The 21,725-nt window shown below is 55.9% G+C and overlaps 1 protein-coding gene across 2 annotated transcripts in view; it reads right to left on the bottom strand.

The window, feature by feature from the left end:
- Positions 1-21,725, bottom strand: part of ZC3H3 (zinc finger CCCH-type containing 3) — a 37,858-nt gene that overhangs the window by 9,300 nt on the left and 6,833 nt on the right. For both annotated transcript variants that reach the window (XM_049765567.1, XM_049765566.1), the window contains exon 4: positions 12,998-13,139. In XM_049765567.1, coding sequence (XP_049621524.1) covers positions 12,998-13,139 — 142 coding nt within the window. The remainder of the gene's footprint in view (positions 1-12,997; positions 13,140-21,725) is intronic.

A 21,725-nucleotide genomic window follows, 5' to 3' on the forward strand; every position in this document is an offset into this window, starting at 1 on the left:
TTCTGAACACAAAGCCAGGAGTAACCCGAGTGCCACCAGGTGTAGCCCCCCAAAAAAGCCAATACAAAAATAAGGTGGGGGGGGGGAGAATCAGTACCTCTGTTTAATGTATCTGTTCTATTTCTCAAGAGAGGCTCTTTAGGTAAGCTGGAAGGGCCCAGTTTATACATTAAATGGCTTTAAAGAGACGGCATTGGGGGCTAGAGAGATAGCACAGCAGTAAGGCGTTTGCCTTAGATGCAGAAGGACGGTGGTTTGAATCCAGGCATCCCTATGGTCCCCCGAGCCTGCCAGGACCGATTTCTGAGCATAGAGCCAGGAGTAGCCCCTGAGCGCTGCTGGGTGCAACCCAAAAATAAATAAATAAAATAATTAATTAATTAAAAAAGACACTAGGACTCTTAGCTTATGGTGGATGCATATTATGTTGTATTATGTTGGGAGAAGAAAATTTCTACTCATGTCCATTTTAGTAGACTTATTTGTAAACCAGAATCTTCCTTTTACAAAGTTTATTACAGATTTTTTTTTGACATATTCTGTATGACATAAAGAGTAATAACGGGGCTGGGAAGGTGGCGCTAGAGGTAAGGTGTCTGCCTTGCAAGCGCTAGCGTAGGACGGATGGATCGTGGTTCGATCCCCCAGCGTCCCATATGGTCCCCCCAAGCCAGGAGCGATTTCTAAGCGCACAGCCAGGAGTAACCCCTGAGCGCCAAATGGGTGTGGCCCAAAAAAAAACAAACAAAAAAAAGAGTATATACCTTCTTGTTTTAGACAAGTCAGTTTGTACCTTATACGTTTTTGAGATTCTTGGTTTTGCTAGCTCAACATGTGTGTTGATAGATGAGGTCATTTTTATATTTATTAAGTTACCAAGTTGGTGAAGGTACACTTCGTATCTAATGAGTGAAAGAGACAGGCATCTTCCAAACAGCTTCCACTCAACCTCCTCGTTTTTGGGTTTTTGTTTTTGGGTCACACCCGGCAGCACTCAGAGGTTACTCCTGGCTCTATCTATGCTCAGAAATCACTCCCGGAAGGCTCAGGGGACCATATGGGATGCCGGGATTCGAACCACCGTCCTGCATACAAGGCAAATGCCTTACCTCCATGCTATCTCTCCTGCCCCTATCTTCTCGTTTTTGAAGCGACAGATATTGCTGCATTACAAACAGAGCTAAGCTGATTCAGATTCAACCAATTCATTAGTTTCAAACACTAATATACAGGAGAATTTTTTTTGTGGGGGGCCCCACACCCGTTTGATGCTCAGGGGTTACTCCTGGCTAAGTGCTCAGAAATTGCCCCTGGCTTGGGGGGACCATATGGGACGCCAGGGGATCGAACCGCGGTCCTTCCTTGGCTAGCACTGCAAGGCAGACACCTTACCTCTAGCGCCACCTCGCCGGCCCCATTTATACAGGATAATTTAAAGTTCTCTGTGTACTTGATTAAGCCAGCTAATTGCTAAAATCTACCATTCTTTAGAGAATATAAAATATAATATTAAATTCTTTAGAGAATATAAAAGGAACAATTATTATAGATAATGTATGGTTGGCAAATCCTACGATTCTAGCAATAGCACCAAAATAAATAATGAAGACTTGTTAATAGATTTAATAGAACATAGAAAGATAATATCTTCCTTTGTCCTACTCTCAACCCTAATATTTTTCCCATTAGTATTTCCTTTTCATTACATGAGCCTTAGTTTACATAATACAACCCGGCGACCATTTCCAAAGACACACACACACTGAATTCTTATGACTTAGAAAAAAAGCTCATCATTACTGACATTAATTTTATAAAAAATATACATTTCAGGGGCCGGGCGGTGGCGCAAGAGGTAAGGTGCCTGCCTTGCCTGCGCTAGCCTTGGATGGACCGCAGTTCGATCCCCCGGTGTCCCATATGGTCCCCCAAGCCAGGAGCGACTTCTGAGCGCATAGCCAGGAGTAACCCCTGAGCGTTACCGGGTGTGGCCCAAAAACAAAAAAAAAAAAAAATACATTTCAGGGGCTGGAGAGCTAGCACAGTGGTAGGGCGTTTGCCTTGCATGCAGCCAACTCAGGATGGACGGTGGTTCAAATCCCGGCATCCCATATGGTCCCCTGAGCCTGCCAGGAGTAACTCTTGAGTGTTGCCAAGTGTGACTCAGAAACCAATATATATAAGTATTATTATATATTAATAATATATTATAATATAATAACATAATGATAACAGATTAATAAATATATGTTTCATAAAGAAGACATGTCAGTAAACAAGTTCTGATTCTGGGTGAAACAGATTAGTCATATTTATAAACAAGAATGAGTAAAGAGATACCAACATGTTTCAATAAACTAACGGGGTATTGATCATTGGTTTGTATTTCAGAGTACTGCACTTAGAAATCAGTTGTATGGGGCCGGAGCAATGGCACAGTGGGATGGCATTTGTCTTGCACGCGGCCAAGCCTCGACAAATCCCGGTTTGATTCCCAGCATCCCATATGATCCCCAAAGCCTGCCAGGAGCAATTTCTGAGTGCAGAGCCAAGAGTAACCTGAGTGCTACCAGTGACCCCTCCCCCAAAGAAGAAATCAGCTGTATGTATTATAATGCCTTTATATACTTGTGTTTTTCCCATGTATTCTTAGTAGCCAATAATCTATAATAAAACTTTTATTTGATGTAAAAAAAAAAAAAAAAGAACTCAGCCCTGAGGGACTGGCTGGGGTGTCCCATGATAGGAGACAGGTGCTGGGGGTTGCCCATCAGTGCCCCCAGTTTCCTGGAGGCTCTGCGTCTCCTACAGGAGAACAAAGACTCAAATCTACTTGGCTCTGGTCTCAGCAGTTAGACCAGGAACACAGGGGCCTTCCGGAAACAAGGCGAGGTGCAGCCTGTTCCCAGCTTGGCCCTCACCTTGAGCTTGGGGTCAATGAGGCCCCTGCAAAGTTCCAGACCTGTGCCCCCATGGGCATTTCATTCCAAGGGCACAAGAGGGTCAGCAGAAGCCTCACTGTGACCAGAGGCTGGAGCTGAGGCAGGTCCTGGGGCAGCGACTGGGGGAGGCAGGGATGAGGACACCCCAATGGTCTCTGCCCAGGCCCAGGCCCACCCTCGGCCACACTGCCTGAGCTGCTTGCCCAGAGCATGAAGCCCAGGGGCAGATGCCAGGCCAGGGATAGGCCACCCTCACTCAAATGAGCTTGTGGTCCCTCTCTGTGGAGGATGCGACCCACACCACCCTCTTCCCCACCACCAGAAGGGACGCCCCCAGGGGACGCCAAACATGAGGTCACTGCAGGGGGGGCATTCGTCTGGCCACTGCTGCTCTAGGAAGAGTCCAGCACCCTAGGCGAGAAGCTGCTTCGGGTTGCAGGGTGAGGTGGAGGTGGAACCAGGGAGCTGGGATCAAGGTCCCTCGGGACACCGACACCCACGGGCAGGGAGGGGAATGCGGCCCATGTGAACTGTCCCCACAGCCATGAAGTGAACAGCCCAGGGGATGCACAGCACAGACAATGAGTTAACAAGACAATAGCAGGACCCAGCCCTCTCGGGGACCTGTAATTCCTTTTCCACAGTGGCCTTAGATCTAAAGGCCTGTCCCGGCTGGCCGCAGGCCCAGGCCGCCAGGAAATTTCATTAGCGCTGGAAAATAGGAGAGGTATTAAGCGTGGATAATGAAGGCTGGAGAGGGAGTGCAGCCCTAGACGCTCCTCTTTCTTGCCTTTGTAATGGGAGGCATGAACTTTCCCTCAAATCCATTTCTAATCCATTTGAAATACTACAGCAAATTATCTCTCCTGCAGCCCGAAAGCGGCCAGCCAATTTACTCCGAATAGAAGTGACAATGCCCTGGGATTTATCACCATAACCTTGACTACAGTGGGGTTAGGGGGGCACACTGGAGGGTGGGGGGCAGGCAACTTTGGAGCCCAACGAGGCTGGGATGGGAGAGGGGCACAGGGTGAGCAGCAGAGGCAGGCAGCCCCCGGGCTCTCTCTAGGCCTGGGACACTTGCCAGCCAGGGCGAGACAGGAACTCAGCGGGGAGCACTTCCCCAGGGGCTCCCCAGGTGTCTGTCTCCCATGTCCTGCCTCTCGAGGGCTCCAGGTGGCTGGTCCTATCCCACGGGCTCCCTCTGTGTTCCCGTCTCAGGGCCCCTTGCAGAGCTCCTCAGTCAGCATCCAAGCAGCGGCTTCACCCAAAGACCAGGAGCATCCTGGCTAGAGTCCCATAGCCTGGCCACCCCCAAGGAGTCCATCAACAGGTTAGGCAGGCTGGGTGTGGACATGAGACCCTGCAGACACCCTGATATCAGGGTGTGCTGCCTTGGGGCGGCAGCTGCAAAGGAAAGTGGTGGGAGCGAGGGGGCACAGACAAGGCAGAAGCAAACAGGGCCTGTCTCGGATCCTCCGATCACCCCCTCATGTCTGCCTCAAGTGACATGCCTACCTAGTGGTGGGAGCGAGGGGACACAGACAAGGCAGAAGCAAACAGGGCCTGTCTCGGATCCTCCGATCACCCCCTCATGTCTGCCTCAAGTGACATGCCTACCTAGTGCTCCTTCGTTTGTTCCCACACAGGCTCCAAGACGCTCGTGTGCTCAACGTGGATGATGGTCAGGGACTAGTCTGAGTCCAGGCTGTGGCCCTAAAGGAGACGGGCTCCAACTGTGGCCCCCGGAGCTGGCGTGCGGCTTTCTCCCTTTGCTGGGTATACCGGCGTGGCCAGAACTACGCCGTCAGCAGAATGGGAGCGAGGCAGCTGCACGGCGGCCCAAGTAGGTCAGGCGCGGAGCCGTGACAGCGCAAACTGCTTAAGTGGCCTTTCCGTGGAATCGCTGACAACGCCCTGCAGGGGCCGTGCCGTGGGCAAGCACAGCTGTCAGTGGGGGCATGGAGAAAGCACGGGATGTGGTGGTGCCCGGCCGCAGCTCGGGGCAGGGGCATGGGGCGGCAGGCGGAGAAGCTGCTCCCTGCGGGACGCGTGGCCATCCGCCATTGGGACTTCGATCCGCACGCACATTGCAAGCTCTCCCCAGTAAGAGCCTAATAAAGGAGATGGAAAGTAACGCGCCTCATAAATGACACTTTAAAAACCCATCTCAGCTAATCCAATCGGTGTTTCCATGTTCGTTGCAGAGAACGGGGTGATTGAGCGTTCACGGCCTCACAGAGCTCAGCACCTGGCCTCGGCCTACGGCCAGAGAACAAGAGCCTGGCCCATGGGGTCCCCAAGTGGACGCACCACACAGGGGTAAGCAATGGGGGAACAGTCCCCAGACCTGCCTGCCCCCACCAGCTGGGACCGGTCCACAGGACAGCACCAAGTCCTACCCACCCTTTCCCTCCTCACCACCTGTCTGCACTCACCTGTCCACACTGCAGACCCCACAGCTGCCAACTCACACACGTCCACACTGCAGGTCTCCGCATCTGCCTATACTCACACATCTCCACACTACGGTACCTCCCCACACACACACTTCCATGCCATAGAACCCCACACATAGCCGTCCACACTGTAACACCAGAACCTGTCCACATTGCAGACCCCAGATGTAAACACTGCAGCACCCCTGCCCCCACACACACACACATTCACACCACAGAACCCCAAACATGTCCACACTGTGCATCCCTCACAGGTCCAAACCACAGCACCCCCAGGGTTCTCTGTGCTGATACTGCAATGCTGATCTAACAGTCCAGTGGGAGAGTAACCTGGGGAGGGGCCCCCACTCCTGAGAACAATGGCCGGTCACACCCCACCCGAGCAGCCCTTCACTGCCACATTGCCACGATCCCGGTCACAACTACAGTCAGGACCTGCCTGTGTCAGCTCCCCCAGTAACAGTCGAGTCCTGGGGACTCTAGAAACTCGTAGAGAAGGAGCCTGAGCAAGAGGCCTAGAGAGAAGCCAGAGAATTTCAGACGAGAGCCTGAGGGAAGATGTCCGAAAAGGCTCCTGGGTGCATAGGCTCTGCAAGAGTCTCCATGATGTCCCCTAGGTCCGGAGGAGGTCCCCCAGACGTACATTTCTTCTCTTCTTCCTCTGAGACTGGCTGGCCCCCCAAGGTCACTCAGGGACCACTTAAACTCACGTGAGGTAGATTCTTGTTGGCAGAATCAGCTGAACACATGGTGACCGAGCAAAGCGAGTCACACAGGGCGAGCCTAAGGACCACTCAGAGCCTGGCTGCCAAGTAGCTTCCTGGGCAGCAGTGGCACATCCTGACCTGAGGTGGGCAGGGGGCAACCCCCATGCAGCTGACCACTGAAGACAGCGACCAACTAGGAGGTTCTGCAAGACCCTGAGGCAGCTCAAGCGCAAGTACCTGAATGGCATGTGCAAGGACCCAAGCTTGATGCCCAGCATCGCTGCTCCCGGAGCCAGAGTGACCGTGAGCAGAACTCCTCTGCCCTAGCTGGCCAAGCACTGCTGGCAGTGGACCCTGGGTCCCTGAGCACTACTTTGGAGGACTTCCCTCCCCAACTCCACACATAAAGATCTTGGGGCCTGGGAAACAGCCCCATGACTCAAGAGCTCGGCCATGCCACTAGAAGCCTCGCAGCACTGCTTCCTGAGACCCTGGTACCGGGCATGCCTGAGCCCCAACGACAGGTGGAGGTCCCATGCCGGAAGGACCAAACCACTTCACGTCGTGTCCTGAGAAAACCAGCATCACTCTGGCTAAGCAAATCTATAGTGGGCAGCGAGCTTGATCTCCAATACCACAGACGGTACCCCAGGGCCCTGAGTGATCCTTGAGTGCAGAACCAGAAATACGCCCTGAGCACACCTGAAAACAAAACTGAATGGTAATTTTTGGTTTGTTGGTTTGGTTTTTTTTTTGGTTTGGGGGCCACACCCAGCAGTGCCCAGGGGTTACCCCTGGCTCAGCACTCAGAAATCACCCCTGGCTGACAACTGAATTTTAATCTTAGACAAGACCCTAATTTAGCGCCAGATTTTTTAAAAAGTGAGTTTGAAAGCATGGCTCTGGAAGGACACATACCTGAATCCCTAAAACCCAAGGCTGCGCTCACTCAAGTCTTCGGTGGACTGAGGCCCACAGACACAGGAGCCATGCCAAAAATCCACTCTGACAGGAGCAGACAACCACGGGGCAACAGGGCGACACCAGACTCGCCTGCAAACGAGCCAGGGTGGCAAGAGGCACTGAGGGAGCACCAGGAAGCTCTGTCTGCTGCCCACTTCTTGGTGACTGGCCCTGAACCAGCCCACCTGGCTGTGCCCATGAGAACCAGCTCTCCTTAGGCGGGCAACTGCTGCCTCTGCTCGGGACTCACCTTCTGCTACAGACACCAGACAGGCAGAGCAGGCAGGAGGGACCAACAAGCACAGATACCAGAGGACACTTGGAAGCCTGCTGGCCCAGATGGTAATGGTGCCAAGACCTTGAAAAAGCTGCTCAGATGGGGCCAGAGAGACAGCATGGAGGTAAGGTGTTTGCCTTGCATGCAGAAGGACGGTGGTTTGAATCCCAGCATCCCATATGGTCCTCCAAGCCTGCCAGGAGCTATTTCTGAGCATAGAACCAGGAGGAACCCCTGAGCGCTGCCAGGGGTGACCCAAAACCCAAAAAAATTTAAAAATAAAAAATTAAAAATTAAAATAAAAAATAAAAAATAAATAAATAAATAAATAAAGGGGCCGCAGAGATAGCATCGAGGTAAGGCGTTTGCCTTTCATGCAGGTCATTGGTTCGAATCCCAGCGTCCCATATAATTCCCTGAGCTTGCCAGGAGCGATTTCTGCCAGGTATGACCCCAAAACTAAATAAACTAAAATAAACAAACAAACAAACAAATAAATAAAAAGTTGCTCAGAGGGGCCAGAGAGATAGTACAGTGGTAGGGTGTTTGCCTTGCATGCAGAAGGAATGTGGTTCGAATCCTGGCATCCCATATGGTCCCCCGAGCCTGCCAGGAGCGATTTCTGAGCATAGCCAAGAGGACCCCTGAGCACCACTGGGTGTGACCCAAAAACAAACAAAAAAAAAAACAAATAAATAAAACAAAAAAAATCTGCTCAGAGAAACTGCAGCCTGGAGCTGTGGATAAGCATCAGGGCCAGAGGGCCCACAGACACAGTGAGCACAGTGCAAGGAGCCCATGGATGGCCATGCCCACCCAATGCAGCCACACCCCCAAATGGCCCCACCTACCATGACGCCACACCCACCAGTGACCCTGCCCACCCGCTCAGCCCCTGAAGCTCCTGCTTTAGCCTTTGCACTGGGCAGGGGAGGAGCCTGGGCCACTCTCCACTCCAGCATGCCTCTGATTAGGGGGTGAGGGGCCCATCCCACCCCACAGTGGACAGGGCAAGTGAGGCTCTAATTTATGCCCCAGTCCATGCTTTATGGCTTTCTTAATTCGGATCCTGCTACTATTAATGTAGTTAATGCTGAGATTATATCTATTTTCTGGCGTCAGGAGGTGATTTATTCAGGCCATTTTTCCGGTGGAGGCTCCCACGCTGTTAAATCAAGCGCTTGCCAATTAAGTGCTGACTTGGGAAGTGGACGCGATCTTAACAGACATCTAGCCGCAAATTATATTGGGGGGGGGGGTTTAGCAGCTGCCTGCTGACTGGGAAGAAAACGGGCGGCTCCCTGTGGCCAGCCCCTGCGGGTGGGACCCTTTGGGACTTCACATGGGCTATGCCCACCTACCAGGCAGGATCTGCCCAAACTCCTGGTCTTCCCAGTTGGCACAGAAATGCCAGGGAGATCCTAAACAGCCTGAGGTAATGCTGAGGTTGAAACAGAGGTTTGGGGCCAGAGAGATAGCATGGAGGTAAGGCATTTGCCTTTCATGCAGAAGGACGGTAGTTCAAATCCCGGTATCCCATACGGTCCCCCATGCCTGCCAGGGACGATTTCTGAGCATAGAGCCAGGAGTAATCCCTCAGCGCTGCCGAGTGTGACCCAGAAAAACGCCAAAAAACAAAACAAAACAAAACAAAACAAAACAAACAAAAAAAAACAGGTTCCTTGTAGCATAGAGCTGCATTCTACACTAAGTGCAGTAACGCTACATCAGGTAGGGCTTGAGGGACAGAAGGGAACACAGAAAAAAAAAAAAAAGGCCCGGAGAGATAGCACAGTGGTGTTTGCCTTGCAAGCAGCTGATCCAGGACCAAAGGTGGTTGGTTCGAATCCCGGTGTCCCATATGGTCCCCCGTGCCTGCCAGGAGCTATTTCTGAGCAGACAGCCAGGAGTAATCCCTGAGCGCTGCCGAGTGTAACCCAAATAAAACGCCAAAAAAAAAAAAAAGAAACAGGTTTCTTGTAGCATAGAGCTGCATTCTACACTAAGAGCAGTGACACTACAGCGGGTAGGGCTTGGGGGACAGAAGGAACACAGCACTGTGGCAGGAAAGGTGCCCCAAGCCTACAACAGTGAGCACAGACTTCACAAGGCCCTGATGATGGAGAGCCCATCCTGAGGCCTTTAGGGGCCCCATCTACAGGCCTATGGTCCCCAGAAGCCAGCAGGGAGCCAATAGCTACCCAGCAGGACTTAGTGCAGAAACATAACATCCCCTGGACCTGCACCCTCAGCTCCCACAAAGTGGCATGCATGTGGCATGGCCAGACCACAGCCAACATCTTCATGTTCTGGGTTCCTGGTTATGCCCGGCCATCAGGCTGGACAGCACAATGCACAGGCTCTACGAACCGTGCACCTAGGGGCCACATGAGGCCTAGCCCACATGGGCCAGGCCGAGGGAGTTGCTGCCTGCCCTTCCTGTGGTCCCACTTTCCAGAGCCCACTGGGCACCTGGGAAGGCCTTCTCTGACACACAGATGGAGACACTGGCACTGCTGGTAGGCCCAGCACAGATCCCGGGGAGGGACACACAGGATCGAGTGGCTGTGCAAAGGAAGGACTCCTCACCCCATCCCAGCCAGCTGAGGGTCACAGAGGAGGCAGAGGAAGGGTGGAAGCGACATGCAGGGGTCCAGGGTGCAGGTCCTGTGCCCTGCAGGACACCCACAGACGGAGGAGTCCAATCCCAGAGAGGTCCACCTGCTGGAACCAGAGGGGGTTCACCTGCTTCTCCCATTAGTGAGCGTGCAGCCGGGGGAGCCTGGCTATCCCTGTCTGTGCCCAACAGCTCTGACTCTCTTGGAAAGGTGCTCCTGGGCTGCTGGGAGCCAAAAGGACAGCAACCGACAGACAGGACCTATACCAGATGCCTGCTCCAAGGCACCTTCCAAATCCCGAGGCCCGTTCCCCTCACCCCCCAGCCCCAGCAGTGGTGTCTCCCCATCTGTTAGAATGATGAAGGTGCGCTTCCCCTTAACGAGCCGCCGAAGGGATCGGTAAGCATAATTCCAGAGGCTGGTAATATTTTATATAATCGCCTAGTGGTTTAAATTGAAAAGCCCCAACTGAATCAATATTTACTGCATTGAGACGAAATGAATAGTAATAAGTCACTAACCTCCCTGTCCTGTTTCATAAAGTAAAAAATTATCAGAATGAGCAAAGGCACGGGACAGCCTCTGCCACCTAGGAACCACCGGTTCTCATCAGGCAGCCCAGCTGGAAGGTACTGCTCCACGCACAGGGGTTCCAGCCCAAACGTCCCAAGGGACTCCACACCTTCCCTGGCCTCTGACCTCTGACCTCTGACCTCCTTCAGCAAGCCCAGGGAAGACTGGAGTCTAGGGCGGCTCTGTGGAAGGCAGAGGGGACAATGGTGATGTCCACTGGCCCAGCTGAGAAGTGTCATGACTCACCCAGGGTCCTGGCAGGAACAGCCCTGCGAGGCCCAGCAGAGAAGCAGAGCAGGACCCAGGCCTGCAGCCAGCCAACAACTGAGTGTGCCCCAGTGTGGCCCTGAACCTCAGAGAGTCCAGGCCAGGTAAGGCACATGCCGAGGGTGGAGACAGAGAAGGGCCCGGTGAGACATCAGCTGGCAGCCAGCAGAGGGCGTGCGGTGCTGCATGGCCCATCCCTTGCGCCCGGGGAATTGCAGCGAAGTGCACATCCCAGGGAGTTGCCCGAGGGCGGTCAGCTCAGGGTCCACAGCCCACAACAGGTCTGGGGCTCCCCGTAAGGCCATGGAGCCAGAACCACCTCTGCAACAGATATCTCACTGGCCCCTGCTAGCTGGCTAACCCTAGGGAAGGGAGGAAGGTGGGTGAGGTGGCTTCGAGGGGGATGCAGGGCCTGGAGAGGAGCACCCCCCAGGAGCCCTGTGTCTAGCACGAAGGAGGGGTTGCAGCTGGGCTCCCCCCAATTCCTGACACCATCCCTCTGCCGCAGCTCCTCTTTTGGGAGCTGCAGCCTCACTGCCAGATGCAGGACCCACATGGAAAACCAGGGGTGCAGGTGCTACAGGGGCACAGTCTGACACCACCCCTAGTTCAGGGCATGAATCCTGGCCAGCACCTCAGACAGAAACTGCCCTGGAGGGGTCCACCAGCCCCTCATTCTCCACTAGAGTAGAGACCGCCTGGAGATGAGGGTGGTGCCTGTCCGGCCAGGGCAACTCCTGCTGCAAGGAGGCACAGCCCCTGCCCGGCAGCTCAGCCCAGATGCCCACTGGCTGGAGACCCCCTTTTCCCTGGCAGGCTGGAGTGATATATGGAGCTTCGCTGCAGCCTGCCTGCCTTACAGACACAGACATGCCCACTCGCCCTTCCTGGGAAGCGGCAGCGCTGGCCAGACTGGCCACAACTCCGGAGTCTCCCTTCTGGGCCCTGTGGACACAGCCAGCCAGGCCCCAGGACACGGGCAGGCATCCTGCTCAGGGTAGGGGACACTGAGGGAGTCTCCTTCCTGGAGTCCTCACCACGGGGGGAGATGGGTACGGGGCCCACAGGCACCACCAGGGCTCAGGCTGAAAGCAGATACCTGACGGGGTTCTCTGCCACTGCATGCAAGGTGACAGGCAACTCAGGGAGCACGGCAAGGCTGGCCCACAACAGGGTTTGTCATGTCGCTGCCCATTTGGCCTCCCGAACCCCTGCTCCTACTCATCTGTGCATTCCCTCCCAGCTGCTGCACACAGGCCCTGGTACCCCATTCCATGCCCCCGCTCGGAGCAACAGCACGCAGTGTACGTAGGCTGCATGGGTGGCCGGGAGCGGGATCAATGAATCTGAAACTAGTTCCCAGAGATCCGGGGCTCTTATTAAGTCAATTAATTTAAGTTAATTCAGCTCGATCCTGACTCCCAATGAACGTGATTTAGTGAGCAGAAATTGCATTTCGAAAGGCAACGCTCACCAGATCGGGGGACGGGAGAAAATGAACCCACTTAGCACCAAGAATTAACAGGGAAAGAGCAGGTGTAAATTTCACCTTCTCCAGAGCACAAGAATTATCTTCATAAATTCATTAAAATAGGTCCCAAGATACTTATAAATCCATTTAAAACAAAAATATTAGGGGAAAATGCTGTAAAATTAATGTACAATACCCTTCCAAGATCTGCCACCAGCAGAGAAGGCGGCAGGGCCAGTCCCAGGGCTGGAGGGCAGGGAATGCGTGTGGCACTGGCAGGTGCCCTCGCATTTGACAGACCTGACTGTGCCTGGAAGGAAGCCCCAGCTAGCCCCGGGCTCCACCCTGGGGCTGGGGATCTTTCAGCACCTCATTCTCCCCTCTGCAGCCCCTCCAGGAAGGAGCCCAGCCTTCCATCCCGGTGCCTCAGGGGGCACGGGGCAGTCTGGGGGGTGCACAGCCACACGGGACCTCACAGGCTTGAGACATTAGGACCAGCATGTGGGCGGTGGCGGCCACAGTGGTGGTGACTGGGATTGTGGAGCCAGTTTACAGTACGTCTGTGTGCATGTCTGTCTGCTAACATGCCTGTACATTTCTGCGCGCCTGTCTGCTAACGAATCTGCACTTGTCTGTATGCACACGCCTGTATCTGGGTGTCTGTGTGTGCACATGGGCTCTATGTCCTGCTGACCCCCCACCAAGGATCCTGGCTCCTACCTGGACAGGGAGAGGCGCCTCGAGGACCCAGCCTGGGAGAGGGGAGCGGAGAAGGGCAAGGCCGAACTCTTCTGCACGATGCGGTAGCGTGTCTTGATCACCTTGCTGCCAGGAGGGGTGCGCAGAGTCTGTACGCTGGACACTGCAGAAGAAGCCAGGAGGTCAGCGGGAGCTGTCAGCCGTCACCCACCCTGGATCCCTGGACGCTGTGGGCCTTGCCTAGGAAAGGGAGCCGCTCCCGGCAGCGCTAGGTGCTGCCATCACCCAATCCAAGAGCACCACAGAATGGGGCAGGAAGGGAGGTGGGAAGGCAGGAGGATGGGGAAGGAAGGACCCACTGCCTTGTCAGAAGTTGCCCCACCACCACCACCCCGCGCTTTGTTGCTGAGGGAGGGGACTCGGGACCTATGGCGATGACTCCACGTGGAAAGGAGCTGGGCTTTAGTCCCAGAGTCAGCCCAAGTAGGGAGGCAGACAAACTGCCCACCTGCTGCCTAGAGGCCCTATATTCCCCTTCCCACACCACATGGGACTCTGCTCCCCAATGCTGGTGCAGAGTAGAGGTGACACTGTCAGCCACAACCCAGCTCTCCCAGGGGTGCACCTGGCCCCCTGCAGAGGACACCTGCTCCTGCAGCCCTGCCCTGCACCCAGGACCCTGAGCAGCACACAGGGCCCAGGGAGTGCCCAAGGCAGCAGGACAACAGTGTTGACCAAAAAGTGGAGCACAGGACAGCCCCTCCAGAGCTCAGGAACAGTTCCAGAGCCCCCGGCACTGCAGAAGTGAGCTCTGACAGCCAAGGACCCATCACGCTTCTAGGGACACTGTCGGTCGCAGGGCGGGCGTCATCACCTCCAAGCCCCAGGGTTGGGAGAGGCCAGGGTCAGGGAGGCCCCAGCCCACCACCTCACTCTGGCCTGGCACTGCCGCCAGTTGCGCCCTGTGTAGATAACTGTATTATTTGATAGCATGTGGATTTAATGCCCTTCATTACAGTCTCCCCGAGCATAATGAATTCCCCGGGGCACATTCTGCTCAGCCTTGACCCTGGTGCCTTTATTGCCAGCGATGCCCAGGCCCCCTTATCAGGCCCACCCAGCCTCTGCCCCCGCCCACAGGGTCACTCCTAATGACGAATCGATCTCATTAGCTTCCCTAATTAAAAACTTTACTGCCGGCTCTGCACACGCCACAGAAAACTGCTGGCATCACTTCGGGCACCATAAGACCATCTATCAGGGAGCCCACGCCCAGTCGGGGCCTGGCAAGGTGTGGGAGCAGTTGAGGGAGGGGGGAGACCAGCAAGTGGCCCCAGCAGGCACAGGAGCAGAGAGGATCACGGCAGCCATCATGGGCTCTGTCCCCGTGCCTCGGCTCTCCCAGTCAGCTGCACCTACCACAGGCTCTGTCTCCCAAACCCCAGTTCTCCCAGCTGGCTGCACCCACTGTTGGCTCTATCTTCTGAGCTCTGGCTCTCACAGCCAGCTGCACCCAGGGCCACAAAACTCAAAGCTTGGACGAACTGCATGCTGACCGCCAAGGAGAGAAGGAGGGAGGGAGGAAGGAGAGGAGGGAGAGAGGAAGGGAGGAAGAGCAGCTCAGGGACAGCAGCACCAAGAGCCGTGAGCGTGAGAGTGTGTGTGTGAAAGTGAGTGTTTAAGTGTAAGTGTGTACATCACCTCTGGCCTGCAGGTCCCAGGGGCTCCAGAAAGCAGGGGAAGGGACGGCCAAGAGCCCTCCTCAACAAACAGAGTTGGGCCACCAGCCCCTCTCCAGAAGCTTCTCCCTGCACCTGGGGCCAGGTCAGAAGGCGCTAGAGCTGAAAACAGGCAGCAGACCGAGGTGGAGTGACTGCCCGCTGAGGGACTGACCTGTGCACCTGCCTGGCTCGCACCTCTTGCACATAGCTCTGGGGGCTGAAGCTGTTTCCTTGAGAGGGAAGGCAGGCAGAGAGACGCTGGACAGCAGCTTGCTCCCTGTCCCAGGCACAAGACGGGCCCCGGCCATCCTCCCATCCATGCCTCAGTGCAGTATACCCCTCATCCGGACTCGGGGCTCAGGCACCCCAGCAATGAAGCACCCAAGATGGCTCCTACAGAGTCCAGAGGCCCCATCCTGCCACAGGCCCAGCTCCCCAGATCCAAGCTCCCCACTTGGCTCTGTACAGTGTCCGCGTGTCCGGGAAGATTCTGAGCCCCCAGATGTGAGTGCACAAAGGCTGCGCAAGGAGACGGTGCGTGTGGAGGTAGGGGTGGGAAATCCACTGCCGCCTCCACAGCCTGTGACGTCCCGGACTCAGGCCCATCTGCCTCTGAGGCGCCCGCTGGCCCTCCAAACCCTGGTGCGGGGAGGTAAGTGATGGAGAAGGCGAGACACACAATGGCCTGGCACACACAGGGCGGGGTGTGGGGGGGGGTGTTGTGTGTGCCTTGTCCCAGTGGAGAGAGAGTGGCCCTAGCATGTACCTCCTGAGTAGACCCATTGCCTGAGTGGAAGGAACCCATTGCCCATTCCTGGTTCACGAAGAAAAGTGACAGAGGAGGCCCAAGAGACATAATGGCCTGGCACAGAGATTCAGGGCATGTGTGCGTGTGAGTGTGTGCGTGAGTGTGTGTGTGTGTGTGTGTGGGTCCTGGTGAGACCCAAGACACACAACGGCCTAGCACAGAGATTCGGGGTGTGTGTGTATGCCTTGTCCCAGTGCAGAATGGCCCTAGCACATCGCCCATTTCCCGCCCAGCCTGCTGGGTGACTGGCCCTGGCCACCCACACTGCACCTCAACACCTGAGCCCCACCCCCCAAGGAGGTGCTGCACCAGGCCACGTGCTCTCCCAGCGTGGAGAGTGTGATGGGAGTCAGGCCCGGGTCCCACACCCCCGGGGACAGGTCCCGCCCATTCACTGACAGTAGCCAGGCCTGACAGCTCAGGCGGCTCCAAGACAAACAGCCGGTGTCACTGCCTGTCCCAGCTGCCCGCTCGCTCTACCTGGTGCTTAATGACAGCACTGTCAGCGGCTGCCACAGCAGATTGTCAGTGCCCTATTAGGGGAAGATTGAGACCCGCACCCAGAGACGCACTCAGGCGGCGACGCCAATCGCTGCTGTAATTACTGTTCAGGCATCGATCGTCCACAGCCGCTCCAATGGCGTCTGCTCCCTGACAGCCTCATATATTACGGGGGGGGGGGGGGGGGGGGGGGGGGGGGGGGGGACACGACATGACAACCCGGGCCTGGGAGGCAATGGGACAGTGCCTAGGCATGTGGATGGGCCTCCTCAACAGAGAGAGTTGGGCCCTGCCACTCACAGTCCTGGGTATTAACGCATTTTCTGACTCCAGCATCTCGAGAGCACCCCAGACTCACTGCAGCCCCAGGACGGCTCCCAGACCAGCCTGGACCACACCTGCAAAGCCTGAAGCCCATTGCTCAGTGAGCGGAACGATCCTGGGGTTCCAAGCCAATGCCGAGTGGAGCAACGGACCCAGGACACGGCAAAGGGAGGTTTGTCTGGGCTCTGGGCCACACCAGTGCCTGCTTCCTCTGCCCGCAGTGACTGACTGCAGGCCCGGGCCATTCTGAGCCATTCTGAGCGAGGCCACTGTGGAGGAAACCCAAAATCCCAGGCCCCAGACCTCAAGGCTGGTCAGTAGTGGAAGGCAGCTGGGCCTGAAGACAAAGGATAAGGCCCAGCTGAGGGCTCCTCCCTGCTCTGGCCACACGTGCAAGCAAGATTCACACAGGCCCCTGGCAGAAGGGACTCCCCACACAGGCCCCGCACCTCGTAGTCACTGCTGGGGCTTCGGATACAGGTCGGGACAAGTGAGGACGTGGAGTGGCTGAGCAACGCAGACTCAGGCTCACACAGCTGCACCACGTCCGACCAGGCTACTGGAACAGAAGCTGCATGAGGCTTTCGGGGGCATCCCTGAGGTCTAGGGTCTCTCATCCACCAGGTGGCACGGATCTTCAGGGTGGGGGTACAGAAGCCAGAACAGAACCTCGGAGAGTCCACCCTGAGATGTCTGTGGGGGTTCAGAAGATGACATGGACAGCGGTACTTCACCGGAGTGGCCCTGCAGCCAGGTAGTGTCTGTACCCCACACCCAGCCCAAGGCTGACAGGTGGCAAATAGAGAGAAGCGTCCTGACAGCACTGGACATGGCTACTCCCCAAAACAGCCACACATTGCACCAAAACCTACCTCCCCAGATGCACACAGGTGGAAGTCAGCACCCAAATGCGTGCCAGGACCTTGGGAGGACTCTAGGCATGAGAGTGAGGAAACCCGCCAAGCCAGGGGACAGCACCCCCAGCCCAGTGGGAGGCAGAACAGACTTGGTTCTACATAATCCCCACGAGCCTGGGTGTGGCCCAGCGAAGGGAGACCCAGTGCCCAGCACACATGGCCACATCTCCCCTCAAAGACAGGCACTTTCCAACTCTGCTGCTTTCATGCTGGGCAGAGACTGGCCTTTCTCTTGAGCATGTTCCTCTCTTTCTCTCTGCCTCTGCTTCCTCTTCCTCAGAATTTCTAAACAAAACCTGATTTTGCTTGAAAATAACAGAGTGTGGGGCTGGAGAGATAGCATGGAGGTAGGGCATTTGCCTTGCATGCAGAAGGTCGGTGATTCAAATCCCAGCATCCCATATGGTCCCCTGAGCCTGCCAGGAGCGATTTCTGTCTGAGCAGAGAGCCAGGAGGAACCCTTGAGCATGGCTGGATATGACCCAAAAAACAAAAAACAAACAAACAAAAAAAAGAAGTGAACCCAGGAAGGACGAGGTTGTAAAGGGGCTCGTGAGCACAACCTGAGGAGGGGCCAGCACAGGATGACCAGACGCAGCTCCCGGTGGCTGTGGAATTAGTTCGGGAAAAGGCCAAGGCTGAGCGCAGGGTTCAGGGGTACACAGAGCCTTGGCCCCTGAGTGTAGAAAGAGAAGCTCCTACCTGGAGAAAAAAATAGCCCAAATGTACCCCAAAACCAAGAAAGATGGGGCCGGGCGGTGGCGCTGGAGGTAAGGTGCCTGCCTTGCCTGCGCTAGCCTAGGACGGACCGCGGTTCGATCCCCCGGCGTCCCATATGGTCCCCCAAGAAGCCAGGAGCAACTTCTGAGCGCATAGCCAGGAGTAACCCCTGAGCGTCACAGGGTGTGGCCCAAAAACCAAAAAAAAAAAAAAAACCAAGAAAGATCTGGGGGCTGGGGCTCAGCCCAGAGTAGCCACTCTGTTTACACGGGACTCCGGATACAATCCCCTGAGCACTGCCAAGAGGAAGTAGTCCCCAGAACTCTATCTTTTGGGGGAAGGGGGTCTGGGAGCCATACTCAGCTCAGGTATCATTTCTGGCAGGGTTCAGGGAACCACACATGGGGAAAGCCTGCCCCAATGTTGTTCCTGTATGGAAACTGCCAGAGGAAACCAAAAGTCTAGGGCAATAGTGAGGATACCTGCCTTGCACGCAGCTGTCTGGGATTTGATCCTCGGCATCCCATAGGGTCCCCGAGCACTACCAGGAGTGATCCCTGAGTGCAGAGCCAGGAGTAACCCTGAGCACTGCCGAGTGTGGCCCAAAAATCAAAACAAACTAACCCTTGGCTAGAGTTTGCAAGGGGATCTGGACTGGGGATAGAGATACCTGAGTGAGGGATGAGTGATCCAGAACAGAGCAAAGGCTGGGCTGGAGCGGCGGCGCAAGCGGTAGGCATTTGCATGCAGCTAGCCCAGGACAGACTGCAGTTCGATTCCCCGGCGTCCATATGGTCCCCCAAGCCTGGAGCAATTTCTGAGCACAAAGCCAGGAGTAGTAAACCCTGAGCATCACTGGGTGTGGCCCAAAAAGCAAAACAAAACAAAACAAAAAAAAAAAAACAGAGCAAAGGATGGTCAGGAATAGGAGGGGAACGAGGGAGGGAGTAGGGATAGGAGAGGAGTCTGGGCTTGGAACAGGAGAGTGTGTGAGAGAAGAGGGATCTTTTGGGGTCAGGGGGAGCAAGTGAGAGATGACGGACCTGATGAGACCAAGGACTGTGTATGCAGGTCACGGGGCTATGGACAGTCAGAGCCTGAGCAAAACACCCGCTCACGGGGGCACTATTGGGGCCCTAAACCAAAGACCGAATATAGTAGGGGGGACCCCACTCCATCCACAATGGAGGAAGAACCCCAGGAGGTAGGTGTGATCCCCACCCTCCCTCACACGCTGTTCCTCTGGTCCTCTGGCCCAAGCGGGTCCCCACAGTCCTCAGATGCCTGAGCCACAGGAGGAGGGCAGGGAGACCAGAGGAGCTCCCGAAAGCCCTTGACCCAGAGGCACTTCAGTGAGGCACACCCAGGTTCCAAGTTGGGTCTGTCAGGCAGGCAGGGTGAGCACCCAGGGTTCTCTCTGCACCTGCCCCACGGGGGGCTGCTTGTCAGGGAGGACCCAGCCCTGAAGGAGGCGCCACCATCTGCTGAGGACTGCCACGCCCACAGCAACGACTCACCCATCTGTGCCCACACGCCCAGCTCCGCCCTCTGCAATGAGGACAGCTCCTCAGCACACAGCCGGGGTCTAAGCCAGGCTGCTCGCTGCCCCTCAGGCGACGTCCCCAAAAACTCAGTGCCCAGGGAACCCACCCTAGCACCAGGGATTCAGATCAGGCGGCACACGCACCAACTCCATACAGTCCCCGGGGCCCTCCCCGCCCAGACAGAGCCTTTTCCAGCTGGGACTCGGCGTCCAGGAGCCACTCGGGCACTTGCCCGGTCTCCCAGGCACCCACATCTGTGAGCGCACATACGAAGAAACACCTTCAGCAGTTCCCCGGGAATAATTCATTAGCACAGCCTCAGCAGAAGGGGAACTCAGAGGCCTGCGACAGGCCGTCATTTATGCAGGGCTCGGCAATCGCTGGGGCGGCTGCTCAGCGCCTAATTCAGCATTTTCTTTTTCCCTGATGAAGCAGGACTCCAGATTTAACTGCTCTCACGCGCTTCACCATGTCTGCCAGGGCAAAGCTCAGGTAACCTGCACAGGCCAGCCCCCGAGGCACCGTCCCCTCCCAGCCTCCCGCACCCAGGACACACTGCGACCTCCCTCCTGGCCTCAGGATGCACTGCAACCTTCCGGCCAGTAACCAGGATGCATTGCAACCTTCCTCCCAGCCCCAGGACACGCTGAGACCTGCCTTCTGACCCCAGGAGGCAGGAGACCTCACTCCCAGCTTCCCCCCAGGATGCACTACAACCTCCTGGTCTCCTGCCCAGCCACAGAAGAGTAGTGGCCTGGGACATCCAAGGGACCAACATCCCAGACAGATGCCCTGACTTAAACCCCAGGCCTCCCTGGCAGCTGCCACCCCTCCGGGAACACTGTACAGTCCAGAGGGCCCCCAGCAGTAGTCAACTGAAGTCCAATCCCCAGCACCCCAGATGGTCTCCCAAGCAGACAGGAATCATACCTGGGTGCAGAGCCAGAAATAATGCCACCCAATGTGGCCCACAAAGAAACAAAAAGGCAGATCCTTGGGGCCAGAGTGATAGCACAGTGGGTAGGACATTTGCCTTGCACACAACCAACCCTAGTTCAATCCCTGGCACCCTAAATAGTCCCCCAAAGCCTGCCAGGAATGATTTCTGAGCTGAGCCAGGAGTAATCCCCGAGCGCCACTGGATATGGCCAAAAAAACGAACCAAAACCAAAACCCCCCACAGGCCCATGCCAGTTGGGCAGCCATTCAGGCACTCACAGTTGCTGGCCCTCCAGCCTCGTCACCCCAAACTGACTGCTCTCCACAGGGCGGGTCCAGGACAAGGACACAGGTTTGCTGGGCTTCCTCTACCCACTGGCCCTCCAAGACCCCAAGGGGCAGGGCACAGGCCCTGTGAAACAGCAACACTAAGCAAGGGCACCCAAGCAATATTCCCAAAGCAGTGGCAGGGGCAGGCAGGCAGCCAAGGTACCCTGGACCTTAAGGTTGGGTCAGGAGTGGGTGGGGCCAGCCTGGAGGGGGGGGGGGCGGAAGAGAGCAGGAGACTATAGGGAGGGGCCTACAGAGAGGGTGTGGCTAGCCTGGGAGAGGTGACTGGTTGAGGGGCAGGACCTTTGGAGGTGGGGCCAGCTGAGAGGTTGGGGAGCTGGAGGTGGGGCATTGGGCAGGGCTAATATAAAGGGTGGGGCCTGGCCAGAGAGTGGAAGGGTCCCAGCTGAGGTATTGCAGCCCAGCAATCAAAAGTGACACCCCTGGGCCCGGAGAGATAGCACAGCGGTGTTTGCCTTGCCTTGCGAGCAGCGATCCAGGACCTAAGGTGGTTGGTTCGAATCCCGGTGTCCTATATGGTCCCCTGTGCCTGCCAGGAGCTATTTCTGAGCAGACAGCCAGGAGTAACCCCTGGGCACCGCCGGGTGTGGCCCAAAAACCAAAAAAAAAAAAAAAAAAAAAGTGACGCCCCTTTTTAAAGTTTCCCTCGAAGTCTATACAAAGCCATTGGGCCCCCAGCCCCTGCAGCCAGAGTCCCCCTACAACCCTAGCTAACAGTAGAGAGTGCAGCCTCTGGCCAGCAGCTGAGAGGCCAGAGAGGCAGGTTCCAGGGAAGGGTTCTTATGCGACTAGCTGTCACCACCCAGGGCAGACTGGGGTACATGTTGGGTTAAGGCACAGGCTACAAGGCACTTCAAAAATTGTCCTTCGGGGCCGGGTAGGTGGCGCTGGAGGTAAGGTGTCTGCCTTGCAAGCGCTAGCCAA

This window comes from Suncus etruscus, chromosome 19, assembly GCF_024139225.1.
Source record: "Suncus etruscus isolate mSunEtr1 chromosome 19, mSunEtr1.pri.cur, whole genome shotgun sequence".
In the NCBI taxonomy this organism is placed as follows: Eukaryota; Metazoa; Chordata; class Mammalia; order Eulipotyphla; family Soricidae; genus Suncus; species Suncus etruscus.